At 42.5% G+C, this 19,631-nt stretch overlaps 1 protein-coding gene across 2 annotated transcripts in view; it reads right to left on the reverse strand.

Moving 5' to 3' along the window:
• Nucleotides 1-1,001: 1,001 nt before the first annotated feature.
• Nucleotides 1,002-19,631, reverse strand: part of LOC146079849 (uncharacterized) — a 90,334-nt gene continuing 71,704 nt past the window's right edge. For both annotated transcript variants that reach the window (XM_083186502.1, XM_083186501.1), the window contains exon 4: nucleotides 1,002-2,008. In XM_083186502.1, coding sequence (XP_083042628.1) covers nucleotides 1,164-2,008 — 845 coding nt within the window. In that variant the 3' untranslated portion in view covers nucleotides 1,002-1,163. The remainder of the gene's footprint in view (nucleotides 2,009-19,631) is intronic.

Genomic DNA, 19,631 nt, shown 5'->3' on the forward strand with positions numbered 1-19,631 from the left:
ACCTCCCATGAGACTTCAAGCTGGCTCCCGTTCCCCCCTCCGCTCGGGTAGCAGAAAGAAGAAGCAGCAGGTGAGCCCCCCACTACTTCTACAGCCGCCGTCACTCACTGACCCCCTACTTACACTGCCGCCGCCACTCACATGCCCCCCCAGCACTTGCGCCCCATCCCCGCTCTGCAGGAAGATTCTCGGGCCGGATTACAGTCCCAATCCGCCCCTGTAATGCAGCAGGGGTTGTTGTGTAGCCCCTGTATTGCAGCAGGGTTTGTTGTGTAGCCCCTGTATTGCAGCAGTAGTTGTTGTGTAGCCCCCTGTATTGCAGCAGTAGTTGTTGTGTAGCCCCCTGTATTGCAGCAGTAGTTGTTGTGTAGCCCCCTGTATTGCAGCAGGGGTTGTTGTGTAGCCCCCTGTATTGCAGCAGGGGTTGTTGTGTAGCCTCTGCTGCAATACAGGAGCTACACATCAACCCCTGCTGCAATACAGAGGCTACACAACAACCCCTGCTGCAATGCAGAGGCTACACAACAACCCCTGCTGCAATACAGAGGCTACACAACAACCCCTGCTGCAATATAGGGGCTATACAACAACCCTGCTGCAATACAGAGTTGTGTAGCCCCTGTAACGCAGCAGGGGTTGCAGCGTAGCCCCTGTAACGCAGCAGGGGTTGCAGCGTAGCCCCTGTAACGCAGCAGGGGTTGCAGCGTAGCCCCTGTAACGCAGCAGGGGTTGCAGCGTAGCCCCTGTATCGCAGCAGGGGTTGCAGCGTAGCCCCTGTATCGCAGCAGGGGTTGCAGCGTAGCCCCTGTATCGCAGCAGGGGTTGCAGCGTAGCCCCTGTATCGCAGCAGGGGTTGCAGCGGAGCCCCTGTATCGCAGCAGGGCTGTCCTGGTACACAGTTACTTGATCCCAGCACTGCTGTAATAATGACAATTCCCTTATTACCTCAGTATCATTGAACCCTTGGGAATGTTGGAAGAATGACAGGGGTGGAGCTATCACTCATTTATTACAGGTCTTTAATTAGTCTTAAAAACAAATGAATTAATAAACATTTGCCCTGTTCTTCTGTCAGCTCTGTGTGAAACCTTCTGTAACGAACTAAGTGGCACAATTCTCCTTCCAGGCCTCAGGTCACAGCTCAGTCTAACCACGGCCATGATCTAGTCGTACTGGAAGCTGCCGGTGGAAGTGATAAGGTTCTGCAGGAAAGCGGTGGAGAGCTGCAGGTGATGATGCAGCTTGGTGAAGGCCTCACCGGAGGGATCTACCTTTGCTCCAAGTTTCCCACCTGCTGATGGCTGCATGAGAGGAAGCCTATACACTTTTCTTGCTGGGGGGGCCACGACTCTAGGTAAAATCTTGCTATGACGTGTGTGGACTTTCTGGTGCCGATGGAGGCTGACTAGCTGCGAGAATCTGCGGTTGCACTGTGTGCACAGGAAGCTCTGTGGGCTCTGCTTTGCTTGGTCCGTTCTCCTGTCACCATGGGATGACGTGTGGTGAGTCCTCTCATGCTCCTGCAAAAAATGCTTGCTGATAAAATATCTGGAACATGTCGGGCATGTGTATGTCCTTGTCTCTGTGTGCCCCTGAACATGATGCTCTAATTGTAGCTTATGGAGAAAGCTCTGGTAGCAAACTGAGCATTTATAGAGACTGTTACCCAACAGATGTTCCCGAGCACTTGTTTCAACCAACGCCACTCTTTCTGAAACCTGAAAGCCAACTGGAATGGCCCCAGCTCTGCCCTCTGCGCCATGCAAACAATTTTCTACTTGGGCCTCTTCGCACCACTGGTATGTGCCCGGAGCAAGAACTCCATTATTTTCTGTCCAAGGATATTGATAGTTATTCCTGTTACTGGGTCCTAAAAGAGCTAAAGGGAACGCTGCCTCTGCCCGCAGGGGAACAGGACTTTCATCGGCATAAACTTCCCCATGGGTGCTCTTCACTTCAACTGCAATGTTTACCTCCTCCACTTCAATGATTGTCAAGTAGTCTGAATCTAGGATACAAAGGCAGAAAGAAAGTATTACTATAATTATTTCTAATGCTTTCACATGTCCACAGCCACTCACACTGCACGTAAGGTATCCCCACACCAGATATGCTGCCTGACATGTACATGGCCTCTGCCCTACAGGTATCTCACACCAGAATCACTGCCTACCAGGTACACAAGTTCAGTCCTACAGGTATCCCGCGCCTTCCTGACTGGTACACGGCCTCAGTCCTACAGGTATCCTGCACCAGAACCACTGCCTGACAGGTACACAGCTTCAGTCCTACAGGTATCCCGCACCAGACCTGCTGCCTGACAGGTACATGGCCTCGGTCCTACTGGTATCCCGCACCAGACCTGCTTCCTGACAGGTACACAGTTCAGTCCTACAGGTATCCCGCACCAGAACCACTGCATGACATGTACACGGCCTCTGCCCTACAGGTATCTCGCACCAGAACCACTGCCTACCAGGTACACAAGTTCAGTCCTACAGGTATCCCTCGCCTTCCTGACAGGTACACGGCCTCAGTCCTACAGGTATCCTGCACCAGAACCACTGCCTGACAGGTACACAGCTTCAGTCCTACAGGTATCCCGCACCAGACCTGCTGCCTGACAGGTACATGACCTCGGTCCTACTGGTATCCCGCACCAGACCTGCTTCCTGACAGGTACACAGCTTCAGTCCTACAGGTATCTCACACCTTCCTGATGGGTACAGCCTTGGTCCTACAGGTATTCCGCACCAGAACCACTGCCTAACAGGTACACAGCTTCAGTCCTACAGGTATCCCGCACCAGACCTGCTGCCTAACACGTACACGGCCTCGGTCCACAGGTATCCCACACCAGCACCACTACCTGATGGGTACACAGCCTCATGGTGCCCATACACGCTACGCTTTTTTGGTCCTATTTGATTTGATTTTGACTATACAAGATTTTTCTTGCAGTATGCAATCCTTTCCAATTGGATTGGATGCAATTTGTACTTTGATGCGTCCGATGAGCTCAGATGTGATTTGATTTGATCAGATTTTAACCTATTTTTTTATTGCAAGTTCAAGAACTTTATTTCTGCTAATGTCCACATATTTTAATGCGAGGGGGGGGGGGGGGCAGACGGACATATTGTAGGCAGGATGAGCAGCCGCTGCGGCCATGCGACTCCCTTCCCCTCTCACCCCTATTGCCAGCCCGCCTCATGTTACTGCGGGAGTGCTGTGTGATTATGTACGGGGCGGCGTGCTTTCCTACCCGGGGGCCTCTCCCAGTGCTGCAGCTCACCTTACTGCCGGAAGTGCTGGGAGCTCCTTCTCCTCCGCGTGACAGCCTGGCGTGGAAGAGAAGAGGTGACTGACAGCGGGTGGGGGCGTGCCAATAATCGTATAGCTTCGCATCGCACTATACTACAAAAGTGCATGCGATTCTATACGATACAGTACAAAAAGGATGTGCCTGCACATCCTTTTTGTACTTAACTATATCGGGCTCCCGGGGACGCGCATCGCGTCGGATCTGAACGCAGCAGACACTTAACACGCCGCGATTATCGTATATGCGATGCGTTTTGTACTTAAAAAGTACAAAACGCATACGATAATCGTAGCGTGTATGGGCACCATTAGTCCTACAGGTAAAGAGAAAAGGTTGTTTGAGCAGCGCTGACAGTGAAGGACACTTAATAATTAAGAATAACAATTTATTACACAATTAAAAATACATATTGTATCAATAAAAACTTATCCATATGATAATTAGGGCAATGGGGCAGGTGTTGGTGGGACCAAGTAGTGAGGGGGACCAAAGAATATAACCTGCACTGATCCGTGGAAATGAGTCCCGATGAAATACAGTCCAAGGATAGATTGTCAGGGATATCGCTGGAGGGATCGGTCCTGAAGGATGTTGATAAGACAGGACCAATCTTAAACCTCAACCAGTGTTGCGAAGAATAGTCCCAATGATGGTCTGTGGCTTCCAAATCGGGTATAGTTGTTATCAAAGGTGATCAGATGGATTAGCAGGAGATGGTCCAAAATGGCACTCAGGGTCCAAACCAAGGGGGAGGGGGCACCAACGCGTTTCGCTGGGACTAAATGCCAGCTTTATCAAGGTGACTGCTCATTGTCTGGGCACCCATATTTATACCCAGACTTCCTTGCATCTATTTGCATAATTGAACAATGGATATGCATTACATGCATATTCACTGTCAGCGCTGCTCAAACAACCTTTTTTCTTTGCATATTCTAAGGGTTTGACCTTCCCCTTATTCAAGTAGCCGCTTTTGGGAAAACAGCTTGGGTAATAGCGCTCAATTCTTCAACCTAGGTTGAGCTTTCTGTCAGTCCTACAGATATCCCGCACCAGACCTGCTTCCTGACAGGTACACAGCCTCAGTCCTACAGGTATCCCGTACCAGACCTGCTTCCTGACAGGTACAGAGCCTCAGTCCTACAGGTATCCTGCACCAGCACCACTACCTGACGGGTACACGGCCTTGTGAATAATTAATCCTGAAAAAAGATGTTTGTCTATCGAGTTCAACCTATCTGACTTGTGACTACTGACTTAAGTCATACCTATAGGATTTCCTTAGTGGCAAAAAATATATCCAGTTTTGATGTAAATTAATTAACAGTATTTGCTGTAATCACCCCACCGGCAATGATTTCCAGAATGTTACTGCTCTAATGGTGAGGAATCCTCTTCTTAATTCAGTACAGAATTTATTTTCCTTGAGTCTCAGTACATGCCCGCGTGTCCTAAGTAGAGGCCTGTTAGTGACCAATCATCTCCCAGTTCCATATGATTCCCAATCCTGTATTTGAACATATTAATCATATCACCTCTCAACCTCCGTTTCTCCAGTGAAAACATATTCTTTGTATTCTATTGATTGGAGACCTTTTTACTAGCTTAGTCACCCTTCTCTGTACCTGTTCCAATTAATTTGTCCTTTTTAAGGTGCGGTGCCCAGAACTGAACACAATATTCCAAGTGTGGTCTCACCAATGCCTTGTAAAGAGGCACTATCACATTGGCATCCCTTGAATCCATGCCCCTTTTTGATGCATGCCAGTGTCCGGTTTGCTGTGTCACTTAAGCAGTGCACAATTTAACAATTTCTTCTACGATCCCCATGGCAGCCATACTTAATGATATTTCCCTTTTCCTAAGATTAGACAGGGTGATACCACCTTGGGTATATCAGTCTACTCCTCCCCTTCCATTTATGTATTTTTTTCTGTCTCCTAATAGTTTAGACAGGGTAGGGTATTATTTTTATTTTTAGGGCTTACCTAATGGGTTGGGGGGGAAAAAGAGGCGCAGGATGGCCTGTTGCAGCTCTGTCCTACGCTTATATCTGAGACTGGACTGCATCAGCGAGCATGTCTCCATCTTTGCGGCTCCATTTAAGTACCTTTTATACAGTGGCGATATCCGCTCCCCATCTGGATGAGGTAAGGCTGGTTACAGTGTGCAGCCGCAAGTTCTGTGTCCCCGGTGTTCCAGCTGACTTCACTCTGCTCCGTCTGAGGCTGGTTAAGGCACTTGCTGTGAGGATTGTGCCAGACCACCTATTCAGAATGAGCAACCTGAGGTTTTATTACAGTTGATGGATTGGATGAAAAAATCCTTTGTTGCAAAGGAGTTTTCTCCGTTACAAACTTCCAAGAGATCTAGGTTGCAGACCAGCCTAGAGTATGATACGAGATTTTCTTCTGAAGATAAACAAGAAGATATATATCATTCTTCCAGTGAGGAGTCTGGGGAAATTAAAGAGGAAGCTAGCTCTTAATTTAGAGTTGGTGCAAAGCAGGTTAAATAATATTCACAAGGCGATTGATTGAGGAACCTGAGAAGCCGGTTGACTGCCAAGATATCCTATTTGAGGATCGTTCTAAATCTGGGAGGTCCTTTCCAGTACACGTGTAATGAAGGAATTGATTTCAAAGGAGTGGTCATTGGTGGATAAGAGACTAGGTAGGGTGCCTAGATTGGAAAAGATGTACCCGTTTAAGGATGAACAGTTATTAACTTGGTGTGAAGTTCCTAAGCTGGACGTGGCAGTGGCCAAAGTCCAGAACAATTATCCCTCTGGAGGATGGGGCATCCTTTAGGGATACTATGGAGAACAGAATTGAAAATTCCCTGAAGAAATCACATCTGGCATCAGCAGTTTCAGTGAAGGCTGGCATAGCTATAGAATCTTCAGCTAGGGCTCTTAAGTTATGGGGCACAGAAATGTACAAAGATATTGATGACAAGCCAATATCTATTGAAAACTCTAGAGATTATGCAAAAAGCTATCCAATATATATGTGAAGCTTCTCTGGATATAGTGTCTTTCTCCTCTAAGTCATTGGCAGCAGGAGTAGTAGCAAGAAGGGGCCTGGATAAAGAATTGGAGTGCTGATGCAAACATACCTCATTACCCTTTGAGGGAAGTTTCTTGTTCGGCCCCATACTAGATGCTATGATCCAGAGGATGACGGGAGGTAAATCAGTTCGCCATCTGCAGGATAGGAAGAATCATTTTCAGTACCAACCTCTTCCAAACAACAGTTTAGAGAGGCTAGAAGTTACCATGTCCACATCAACATAACAAAAGAGGTGACCCTTTATCTCGTAGTTCCTTTCGTGGTTCAAATAGAGGAAACACAAGACAATGACTATTCCGAACTGATGCAGGTAGGAGCAAGACTCCTAGACTTATCAAAGGTCTGGGAGAAATCAGTGTAAGACAAGTGGGTGATATCCATTGTAAAGCAAGGTTATCATCTAGAGCAGGGGCGGGGAACCTTCGGCCCCCGTAGCCGGTCTGAGTGGCCTGTCATCACGCTCGGCGGCTTTGCCGGGAGTCAAGTACAGGGGAATTCTCTCGAGAGGTCAGTAGTTCTCACGAGATTCCTCTTAATCAACAGCAGCCGGAGATTGTCAGTCCTATTCAGCGGCAGCCGCCAGAGTGTGGGACTGCTGCAGCAGGACAATTTGTAAGAGAAGTTTCTACATATGGCCCCCGAAGGATTTTTTTTCCCCATACAAATGGCCCTTGGCACAAAAAAGGTTCCCCACCCCTGATCTAGATTTTCAGCATCGTCCACCTGCAAACAAGTTTATGAAATCTTGCTCTCCTGGGAATAGGATAGAGAGAGAAGCATTGATGAAGATATTACAACACCGCTAAGTGCAGTAGAACGGGTCCCAGAGATACAGTGGCAAAAAGGGTTTTACTCAAATCTCTTTTTAGTCAAGAAGTATACAGGAGGCTTCAGGTCTATCCTGGATCTGAAAAGGTTAAACTTGTATCTAAAGAAGACAACTTTCAAGAGACACTGAGTTCCATTCTAGCAAGAATCAAGAGAAACGATTTTCTGGCATCCCTAGACCGAAGAGACGCCTATTACCATGTTTCTATATGTCAAACAGACCGAACAGATTGAATCTGAGAAACGTTCTGTCACCATTTTCAATTCACATTCCTGCCATTTGGTCTGACATCCTCTCCCAGAGTCTTTTCAAAATTCCTCATCACTTGATAGCACAATTGAGAGTAAGAGGTATTCAAATATGGTCTTACTTGGAAGACCTCCTAATTGCAGGAAGTACGGTACTGGAAGTAAAGAACAGTCTAAAAATTGTCCTTAATTATAGGCACTTTTCAGTTCCAGATTTCACTGTCCCAGGAGAGATGTGTAAAGATCCAAAACCTTCCTAGGGAGATTCATCACAAACCATCTATAACCCTGGGAGAAGGGCTTCATCTCCTAAGAATGATGGCTTCTGCAATTGGAGTAGTGCCATGGACACAATGGAAAATGCGTTCACTTTAATGGAGACTACTTCCTTATGTAAGGATGACAAGAAACAATCAAAGCTTGTTCTGGGAACAGAGATGAGACATTATATAACTTGGTGGTCGCAAGGCCTGGAGTTCAGGTCGACAAGCCTTCAACTTCCTCAATTCATTAGCCTTACCACAGATGCAAGCCTTACAGGTTGGGGAGCTCATATTGCAGAACTTACTATGCAAGGAAGTTGATCGCAAGAAGAGAAGTATCTTACCTCAAATGTAAAAAAGGCTTTGGCGGTTTGGAGAGCAATCTGTCATTTCAAAAATCTGTTAAAAGACAAACATCTCAAGGTCTTTTCAGACAATGTCTCAGTGGTAGCACACCTCAATCACCAATGGGGGCACAAGGAGCAAAGCTCTGATCGAAGAAGAACCTAATGTCCCTCTCAGCATTATATGTGACCGGAAGAGAAAACCTCTTGGCAGATTATCTGAGCAGAAAGGAAATCCTACCAGGGTCGTGGGCGCATTGAATGCGACAGTCTTCCAGATGATAGTGAGAAGAGGTAGTCTTCCAGATGATTCGCGATGCCAGAGGTAGATCTTCTGGCTATTCACAGGAATTGCAAGTTAGAGAGGATCTTGCGTAGAATCTATCTCCAGCAGCTCATTCTCAGTCAAATGGGACTTTCAGCTAGGTTACATGTTCCCTGATCTGTATGTATGTTCCCTGATAGGTTGTGTATTAAAGAAGATACGGGAAGACAGAGGATCTGTAATAGCGATTCTCCCATTTTGTCCGTGAAGACCTTGGTTCCCTACGATGCTCAAACTAGCTATCCAGGAACCTATGATTCTGCCAATAAGACCATCTCCTTTGATCCAGTGACCTTTACTTCATCCCAATCCAGAGATATTTTGTCTCAGAGCCTGGAAGTTGAAAGGCAGTATTTAAGACAGAGTGGTATGTCTGATCAAGTAGCTAATATTCTACTTAAAGCCAGAAAATAAGTCTCTTCCTTGGCATACTACAGAGTTTGGCGTAAGTTCTTGCTGCAGAAGGGAGTCTCCACTGTGATGTCAGAAACTCCTATAATGCAAGTTCTTCAATTTCTTTATGATGGTTTTCAAATGGGACTAGCTGTATCAACAATAAAAGGTCAGATAGCAACTCTTAGTGTCTTGCTAGAACAGAAATTAGGCAAGGAACAGTTGGTTATCAGGTTCTGTAAAGCCATTAAGAAGATTCGTCTTTCCAGGAAGTCCATGGTGGCTCCTTGGAACCTCCGTGTTATTTTGAATGCCCTGATGCAGGCTCCGTTTGAACCCCTGTCACAAGCAGACTTAAAATTCCTATCAAGGAATATAGTATTCCAGGTTGCTATAACCTCAGCTAGGAGGTTTAGTGAAATCCAAGCTTTATGGTCAGAAGAACCGTACTTTAATATCTTCCCAAATAAAGAATTATACAGTACTCACTGATAATTCCATTTCTTCTTAGAGTTCTCATGGCAGCCACAAAAAAGGTCCCTCCCGTATGCTGAGGGTAATTTTTTTTTTATAAGTAGGAGACATTCAAAATACATAATGGAAGGGGAGGAGTAGATTGATATACCCAAGGTGGGTGGAGCCTCTCAAAAAAAAATCACCGTCTCATTCAGGCATGGGCTGGCAGTAGATTCGCCAGCTGCCGGAAGGGGATGCGCTCACACAAGGCACGCGTGCATCCCCTTCAACGGAGCTCCCCCCAGGTCCCCGCCGCCTCGTTGCCATCCCCCCGCTCCCCCCTAACCCTGCCCATCTCCCACCAATGGGAAACTGGGACGTGTGTTCGTGTGAGACGCTCGAGCCCCAGCACTGGATGAGTGGCACTTCATCTGTAGATGTACCACGCTTGGGTATAAAAAATAGTGAAAAACTCATGTCGACCTAAGCCCATGTCAACCTTGGCCAATGTCGACCTTAAGTCATGTCGACCTTTAACCCTGTCGACCTTGGGGCCAGTCAACCTTCCAGGGTCGACCTAATGACGGTCAACCTAAGTGTGGTCTGACAGATGACCGTTTCCCATTTTAATACAATCCCAGAAATTATGTTTAAAAAGTGCATTTTGTGAGTTGCATTTAGGACATTTGCCCTCTTCTTCTTGAACCATGTGCCTGTGTTGCCCCTGTGAAATGAAGTGAAGGGTTAGAGTGAACCTCTTGCAACATTGCAGAGGGTAAAGTTTTCAAAACTTTTCCCATTTGTGTGAAAGAAAAATTTTATTATGAAAATCGGTACTTGTGTATTATCACGGTGCCCATCGCATCGCATACCTTATTTAGTGGTTTGCGATGCGATATTAGCGTGAAATGACCCAGAATGTACAATTCAATATCGCATAGCATCGCATGCCAGCAAATGGCATGCGATGCGATTTTTAATTGTAAAATAACCCTGATGGGGGCTTGCAATGTTAAATGCACCCCCATTGTCAACGCGACCCCCACTATCAACGCCAACCCGAAGCGTGGGGAGCGGCGGAGGTACGCGTCCTCAGACCTTTTCATAATCCCACTATCCACGTTGGCGTGGAGTTGACTTTAGATAGTGTGACGAGTGCACCGAGCCCAAAGCGTGGCGAGCGGACGCAGATTACTTTACATGTACTCTGCGTCCCCTTGCGGGGCTTGCTGCGCTCGCCACGCTTCGGGCTCGATGGCTCACTACGCTGGCCACACTATCTAAAATAAGCTCCATTGTCGAGAAGAAGGGGTGTAGACCTTGTCTTGCGCTAATATATTATTTTAGTAGGCAGCACTTAGAATAAATCCCTCCTGTTAGTGAAGGACAGATACAAAGAACAACCACAATATTATTGGAGTGCGCCAAATCTGTTTATCAACAGACCACCACTCAATGTTAGCAATGATGAACACAATTTACATATCATTCTTCATGTGTCCAGCATAGGCGTGTGTTCACAATGAGATACAGTCCGATGCGAGGTATAGTCTTTTATGAAAAAGATATCCGATGCGTTTCGTCAAAATTACTTCATCAGGGGTAAAAACTGGGGGGTGGTACAGAAAAAAGGGCAATAAGCATAGATGTACAAATTTCAAAGACCTCAAAAGCAAGAAATTACAATTGTAAACTCTTACATACCAAATCAAGGATCGAATGATTGGGATCCAAATTATTTTATAATGATTTAGTTCTCAGATAGAGAAATCTAAAAAAAAGTGTATATATTATTAGAATGGCATCCTGAGGAGCAAGCAAGCCAAAATTCTACAGAAAAATTATAAATATTTTCGTACATACCAGACTTAGGCTAAAAATAGCAATAGTGCAATAGTGGGTGGAGTAAATCTCTTTAATGATGGGAATTTTCCCTAGAGATCTATTCTGAAATGTATATTAAATATATATACATTAAACTACAATAAACAAATCCAATAGAGCCCAAAATTTGAAGACAATTGGAGATGTGACAATAATTCAGGGAATATGTTATTCTAAAAAGAAACACAAGAAAAAAGCAGTTATGAGCGGATGCACACCTATCTAAGAAATTGGACGTTTCTTGGGTTTATATAAACAATTCTTTTAAAAAATGGGAACTCCAATTATCTTTATTATCTTTGAAAAGATACTACGTGGTGGTGATAGAGATAAGTTGCTCATTAGACGTGAAACCCATTGGATCATCACACTTAACACACTGGTGCCTTTTGGATTAAATGAAGGTTTTGAAGTCACCCCTTTCATTAACCAATAGATGGCAGCTATTTGATATGCTTCGCTCCTTGTGTTTTGATTGATTGTTTTTTCATGTATTTTTAAAGTCATTTTTATACCATTATAAGTATTTTTTTTTTCTATCGATATATCGATTTTTATTCGATATTTTTATGATATTTTTGTTTTATCCGTGTTATGTATTGATATGTATCATGTACAGTATTCATTGGCACTTGTATGTTTGCCATTTACTGTTACCTTGTTGCTCTTTTATGTTACAAACTGTGTGTGGTTTGTTTAAATGTACATTGTTACCGGCAGGTGATGTCATCTGTCAGGCTTGAAGCTCATTGGTGGCTCTGCCTGTTATATTGCACTCGGGTATTCACAGAGCCACGCCCTCTGACGAAGTCTCTGACGAAACGCGTTAGGGCGTGGCCTGTGATACCCGCGTCTTGTCATACCCTGTCTCCAGCCTGGTGTTTGCGTCCCCGACAAGTGGTCAGGAGTCCCGGCAGCGCAAGCCAGCGTATGCGGAATCCCTCCCTCTGGTGGTGGTGAGCATATCATCAGGAGCTGTGTGCCTGGAGTATTTGTTTAACATCTTGTGGTAACCAGCCCACAGCAGTTTTTTATATGGTACGAGCAACTGCTTTTATCGTTGTTGGAGTGTGTTTGCTCTATTAAAAACATCATTTACATGCACTATGGAGCGCCCCTTTGTTCTCTGTATTTTTTATATATATATATATATATATATATATATATATATATATATATATATATATATATTACACACACACCTGGCAGAATGCATGTTTAAAATGTAGGTTTGACTATGTTAAATGTATGCATGAATATCATTAGTCATTTTTACATTTGAATTTCCTCCACAGATGAGCCTGCCCAAGCAGAGGAGGGTCGCCGTGGGGCCCTCCTTCGTCTAAGAGGCCTGATGCGGCAGATGTTGTGCCTCATGGATAGCATAATAGATGCTGAAAATTAATTTTCTTTGTTGGTAGTAGTTTTTGTTAATAAATCTTTATTTAAAGTTCAAAGTTGTCAGTGTTTTTTCCTAACATGCTAAAGTATATGTGTAAGTTGTTTAAAATGTTTAAAATAAGCTAAATGTACATAGTGTATATAGATGTATGTTAGGGTCACATGCTGTAAGGGTTAATGTGCGTCATGAATGAAGTAGGAATGTGGGTTAGTATAGATGAGCATTTAATTGATTGAAATTGCTAACAATCCCTTTTCCAGGAGGTTGCCTAATAGCCTAAGTGGGTCATGTGATCGATGTGTGTACTCAGTACAAAAGTGTTGGATTGTGCGTAACTACTTCGCATCGGGGCGTACGGACAGCTTCCCGTACGTTCTGACGCGGTAAGACCGTGCTTGTGCGGGAAGACCGTGCAAGAATCTGTACGTTTCCACCGCACACGCACGGTTTGTATGTCGTCCGTACACACGCCCTGTTCTTAAAGAGTGAGTCCGTCCGAATGCAGAGGACACGTGGGCGTTTCTACGGACGATGCCCGCACGCTGCCGCACAGCGTGGCGTGCGGCCCGCACCGTAAGAATTCGGGAATATCCGCACCGATCAGAATAAGGGCCTTTGTGTGAAATAACGAGAGGAATCTCTCTTCAGGTTGGTAATTTCTACGATTATCTGGTGATGGAGATCTCAAAACTTTGTATTTATTCCTAAACAAGGGGTAATGTTCTCTATATATTGCCTGATAGGAGAGTATTCTGTTATGATATCCGATTGAGTCAGTTCTCTGTCTTCATTATCGTATCTTGGCTGAGGTGAGAAAATCCTATATGGTCTATACTCCATTCTTGACCGATTTTGGACATTTTGAGAGTATCTCGGAGGTTCATAACCTCCGTCTACCAGGAAGATACCGAAGATCATTCTGCTGGGTGACATTCAAAGGTCCTTGATGTCTTTCTTGGTTATTCCAGGTATGAATTTGACCACTAATATAGTAATTTCTATCTCTAAAAAACTTCTGTTTTTTGGAGATCACTTCATTTTCAATACTTTGTATTTTTTGTTGGTGGTCAATAATATCCCTTTTGAGTTCCTTAGTGTACTCAAATTTCTTGAGTGATTTTTTTTTTTCTGATTTATTTAATTATTAATCTCTCTTTCTTTTTGTTATAATCAATTAGATTAATTTTGTCGAAGAATCATTTAGTATTGTATTCCAACTGGAAATGAAAGCTTCATTACCTCTCCCTAATGTTGGCGTTTTTTGTATTCTTACCCCTCTTGGTATCTGATCTACTTCAAGGTACTTCTCTAGGGTGGAAATATCATACCACCCTTTCATTTCTTTAATTGCAAGTTTTCTATATTTAAGTAACAGTAATAATCATCTTCATCTGATTGAATGGCTTGCTCCTCCTCTTGAAAAATATTCTGCACTCTTTGCATTCTTAATGTTCTATCCTTAAAGATTGGCATTTTTGAATCTTGTATAATAACTCAAGATAAAAAATAGATAATATAACTGTAAAAATATATACAATTAAATGTAAGAACAAGCAGCAGACAGAGTATTCTAACAGTTAGAATGAAACAGAAGAGAAGAAGGGATGTAGGCACTTCCAATAGTCTGGTATGTACAAAAATATTTATAATTTTTCTGTGGAATTTTGGCTTGCTTGCTCCTCAGGATGCCATTCTAATAATATATACACTTTTTTTATCTGAGAACTAAATCATTATAAAAGCATTTCTTAATTCTTGGATACCAATCATTCGATCCATGATTTGGTATGTAAGAGTTTACAATTGTAATTTCTTGCTTTTGAGGTCTTTGAAATTTGTACATCTATGCTTATTGCCCTTTTTTTCTGTACCACCCCCAGTTTTTACCCATAAGTCATTTTGACGAAACGCGTCGGTATCTTCTTAATAAAAAGACTATACTTCACATCGGACTGCATCTCATTGTGAAAACACGCCTATGCTGGACACATGAAGAATGATATGTAAATTGGTGGTCTGATACACAGATTTGGCGCACTCCAATAACATATAAAATTGTGCCTTATCCAGATTGTATTTTTCCAGTAACGATTGGAAATTTAGAATTGTTCCGCCTGGGTCATAAACATCTTTGATGTCCATGATACCTCTCTTTCCCCATTCTTTGAACATTGCATTTTCCAATTCGGGAGAAAAAAGGGGATTTCCGCATATAGGAATATACTTAGATCTGGTATATGACGCTTGCAGATGTTTATGAATCTTTATCCTTGAAAAATAAGTGGGTATGAATAACATATTAGGTTTCTTCCAACTCAAAATTTGTGTATATAGATCTCCATAGTATCCAATCCGATCTATATCTAAAGGAGATAGCTAAAGAAAATATCTCTATATTTGGTATCGTTAAACCACCTTCTCGTTTTAGTTGCCGTTTATTTAGTGAAATTCTGATCTTTTTTCCCTGATCATAAGGCTTTATTACAGCTTTGGATATCTTTTTTGAAATCCCCATGGGCAGCATCTGAATCAAATAAGATAATCTATGAAGTTATACTGATTTAATTACAGCTGCCCGGCCTAAGAGAGATAAAGGTAAAATGATCCATTCAATCAATTGTTTAATTATCTGCTTAATTACCGGAGTAAAAATGTTTACATATTTTAAAATGTACAAATTTTAATAATTTTATATTTGCTGTTCTTTTTACACCCAGATATTTCATTGCTGTTGACACATCTAAAATGTGCATAGGTCTGCTGAAATCCTGTAGGGAGTATGTTATTCCCCAGTGTTAAGATATCAGACTTACTTTGATTGACCTTGTAGCCTGAGAAGGCCTCAAAGTGGTGGATGATCTTATATATATTGGGCATTGAAACCTCTGGGTTCGAAATAAAAAGTAACAAGTCATCGGCAAATAAAGATAATTTTATATCTTGTGAACATTTTTTTATGCCATGAAAGTCTTTATCTGATCTTAATGCTATGCCTAAAGGTTCGATTGCCAGACCAAACAAAAGAGGAGACAGCGGATATCCTTGTTGTGTACCTCCTAGATATCTTAATAGGGTCTGACAAGAATCCATTACATAGGATCTGAGATTGAGTTAACCCATATAAGGATCTCAAGACTTCCAGGAATTCTCCTGGGAATCCAAACCTCTTTATAGTTTCCAATAAATGGTCCCATGAAAGCCTATCAAAAGCTTTTTCAGCGTCTAGGGCCATTAATATATTTGAGCTATTATTTTGATTTTGCTTTAGCCATTGAACCACAGCCAAGGCCTTCCTGATATTACAATAGAATGCCTTTCCCAGATGATTCCCATTTGATCTCTATCTATTTAGCTTGGTAAATTTGCTTTTATTCTGTCTTGAAAGATCTTTGTAAATATTTTATAATGCACATTTAATATTGAAATTGGTCGATATGACCTTGGCATACCTAGATTTCTGCCTTGTTTATCTATAACAGTGGTTCCCAACCCTGGTCCTCAAGTACCCCCAACAGTGCATGTTTTCCAGGTCACCCAGCAGGTGCACTCATTATTCAGACACATTTGAAAAGATCCCCAGGTGGAGCTAATTATAGCCCTTGTGATTCTGTGTGGAGACCTGGAAAATGTGCACTGTTGGGGGTACTTGAGGACCAGGGTTGGGAACCATTGACCTATAACCCTCATCAATGCCAAATTAAAATACTTTGGGATTCTATGGGATATCAATACTGAATTGTAGAATTCCGTAAGGTCTTCCACAATATCACCATTTAATATCCTATAGAATTCCTCTGAAAATCCATCTGGGCTTGGAGCCTTTGTAGCTGTCTGAACCTCTATATTTGTTATTGGGGCACTTATTTTGGTGTTAAGCTTATTTTATTTCAGAAGGATTTCTTGGCTATACTATCTGAAGGTGCTTCGGTATAGACTTCCTCATAGAACAACCTAAATATCTCTACTATTTGTTTATTATTAGTTGTTTTAGTTCCATCTTGTCTAAACAGATTGCTGAGTATGGGTTCCTAGGAAGGTTTGATGGTATTCTTCCTGTGCTATTTCCTAATTTATTAAATCTATAATTTTTTTGATATGTTTACCTATCTCCTATTCACTGGAAATTATTCTCAAATTATTGTTTTGCTAAAGAAAAATCAAATTTTGTTTGTTGATTTGGATTAATCTTGAACCTTTTGGAAGGTTTCAGTTAATCCCTGTTGCGCTTCTCTATATGAAGTCCTATATGTGTTTTTAACCTGTGCTTTATAGACAATGACTGCTACTCTTATTACCGCCTTTGCCGTTTGCCAAAAGTTTTGGGGATCTTCCTTAGCCTAACGTTTTGTTATTCTCTTTGTATTCTTCCCAAAAAAGATTTCAGTTTATCCCTGAACATATTTGATTTAGCGAACGGAGTCCCTTTATCTTGACTTTATCTCCCTTATCTTGCCATTTTAGTCCAGAGAAAAGCCTGTTCCAATACAACTATAGGTTCAATTTCTGTTACTATCATTTTAAGAAATAGGAACATAATATCGGAACATAATATATAAACTATTGTAGAGAATGAGTCATATACCCTTGAATGACACATATATTCCTTTTCAACTGAATGGCGCGTCCTCCAAATATCTGTGAGTTTTAATTGTTCACAGAACCATTTTATACCATACTTAGGTACAGGAGGTATTTTAATGGATTGAATGTTTCTATCCATATAATTGGAGGTTACCAGATTAAAGTCTCCGCCAATTATAAGGTTACATGTTGAAAATGGTCTAAGTGTTGCTAATACCTTTAAAAAATATATATTATACATATTTGGGGCATACAAACTACACAGTACCTACCTAACCTTTTTCTATAAATATATCTATTACCACATGTCTTCCTTCTTTATCGTAACTCTATGTTGTATATGAGATGCAATTAATATTACTACCCCTCTCGCCTTTGAATATGATGAAGAGAAAAGTTATAGCAGCTGCACCTTACTTCAATTTCCCAATTTTCTTTTCCCTTAAATGGGTTTCCTGTAAACATGCAACATCCACATGGAGTTTATTCATATATGTCAGGACCTTTTTCTTTTTTCCTGGGGAGTTTATCCCTCCTACATTCCATGTAGCAAACTTAAGATCCATCATATCTAAACAACTTTTAGATCTATTCCATCTCCTGTTTTTTCCATTTCCCAACCTAATGAGGTGCAAATTATCACCAGGAAATATACATACATAAATTACAAACATATCCTTTTACCAAACCCAGGTCACATATAGCCCACCCACGATCCTTTTTAGGGACCACTGGGGTAGGGTAAAGGAAAATAATATAGACAGAAGAGAAGAAGAAAAATAAATTAATACATGACATCCAAGTATTTAACATCTGTGACTTTTTTGACTGATATATTAACATTTTAGTCCTATTTTGCTTTTAAGACCAAAGATATTAATAAGATCATAGGCTCTTCAATGGACTTTACAACGCCATGACAAGTCTCTCTTTTTAAACCAATATAAAATTGTGTTATGTGTGTTCCTCCCCCAACCCAGTTAGGAAGCAAATAAGGTATAGACCAGGGGTAGCCAACTCCAGTCCTTGAGAGCTACCAACAGTTAACATTTTCCAGGTCTCCTCTCAGAATCATAAGTGAAGTATTTAGCTCCACCTGTGGATCATTTATAATGTGTCAGTCAGTAATGAGTACACCTGTGTACCAGTCAGGTGATCTAGAAAACGTGATCTGTTGGTAGCTCTCGTGGACTGGAGTTGGCTACCACTGGTATAGACGCACTCAGAAGGCAATGACAACATACTAAAAACACAAATAAAAAGGAAGCCCCTAGAGGGGTCTCCCCTTTTAAACAAAATTTTCCAATTTGTCTTCCCTGTAGCAAAGGAAGGGAGAAAGAAAGATCCATTAGCAAGATTGTATTTGCTATCCTTATCTTTAACTTTCCCCTGCTATGCGGAGTTAAAGCTCCCAATCTCACCCTTCTGCTTTCATACTGGTTTATCATGAAAAACAAAAATTAAATACCCTTCCCTCCTCCTCCTAACCTCTTTTGCTCCTTCTATCCTGCCTACCCTACTCCTCCATCCGTTCCTACTTATCCTATTGTTTTTTGTTCGTCCACCCACCTCCTTTTAGTCTGTTAACTCTTATGAGTAGGGCCCTCCTTCCTCTCGTACTCACCCTACCTCTTTACCTCACCTGTGCTCCTGCCCTGTTCTTCCCTTCCTCTACTTCATCTTCAATCTCCTCAACAATTTTGACACTTACTTCAGAACTGATGCTGATATTAGTTCTACCAGCTATACCCCTATTCATACTGTATTTTATCAACACACCCTGTAGGTTACCTTGTAATTTGTTTTTTGTTTGCTATGTACGGCGCTGCGGACACCAGGTCCTGATGAAGCTCCCTTAGCGAAGCGTACGCTGACCAGTCAGCCTTAGTTGTGACTCCCATTTCCCTCTCCCCACATACCAATGTTAAATATTGTGTGATTTTTTTTCCAATTAGCTGCACCAAGCGAGCGTCAGTCTCCAGTGAGCTCGCTGAGTCAGAGCCGCGGTGTGTAACTTCAACACCGCTGGTCTTCGGCTCATCCGTCAGGTCAGGAACCGGCTCTCCAACACGCGCCTGGAACCTCCTGACTGTCTGCGGGTAACAGCTGCAGCTCCGTGTCCAGGCTCTATTGTGGTACAGCGTTCTGACTGTGAGCTGGCAGATCACATCAGACGCCATCCGCACTGAGGGACACCAGTGAGGCTGCGACAAACCCGGGACCCACCGCTGTGTCTCATGTGGGTCACATTATTGATACTCACTAGCATTGTACCCGATTTATAAATTCATACGGGGCACGTATGGTTAATTTAACTGCTTCAATGTGAGATTGAATGCAATTGCACCAGATTGGATACAAATACTCAGTCTCTCCAATAATGTGTACACATGTATTGCACCCCACTCTGAATTCTTGCGGGGTATCTGAATGATTATTTAATCACAGCAGTGCAAAGTGTAGTGCACCTGCAGCATATTGGAAACCAACAGTCAGTCTCCCTAATGCAG

This window comes from Crinia signifera, chromosome 5 (assembly GCF_055691185.1).
Source record: "Crinia signifera chromosome 5, ASM5569118v1, whole genome shotgun sequence".
Taxonomy (NCBI): Eukaryota; Metazoa; Chordata; class Amphibia; order Anura; family Myobatrachidae; genus Crinia; species Crinia signifera.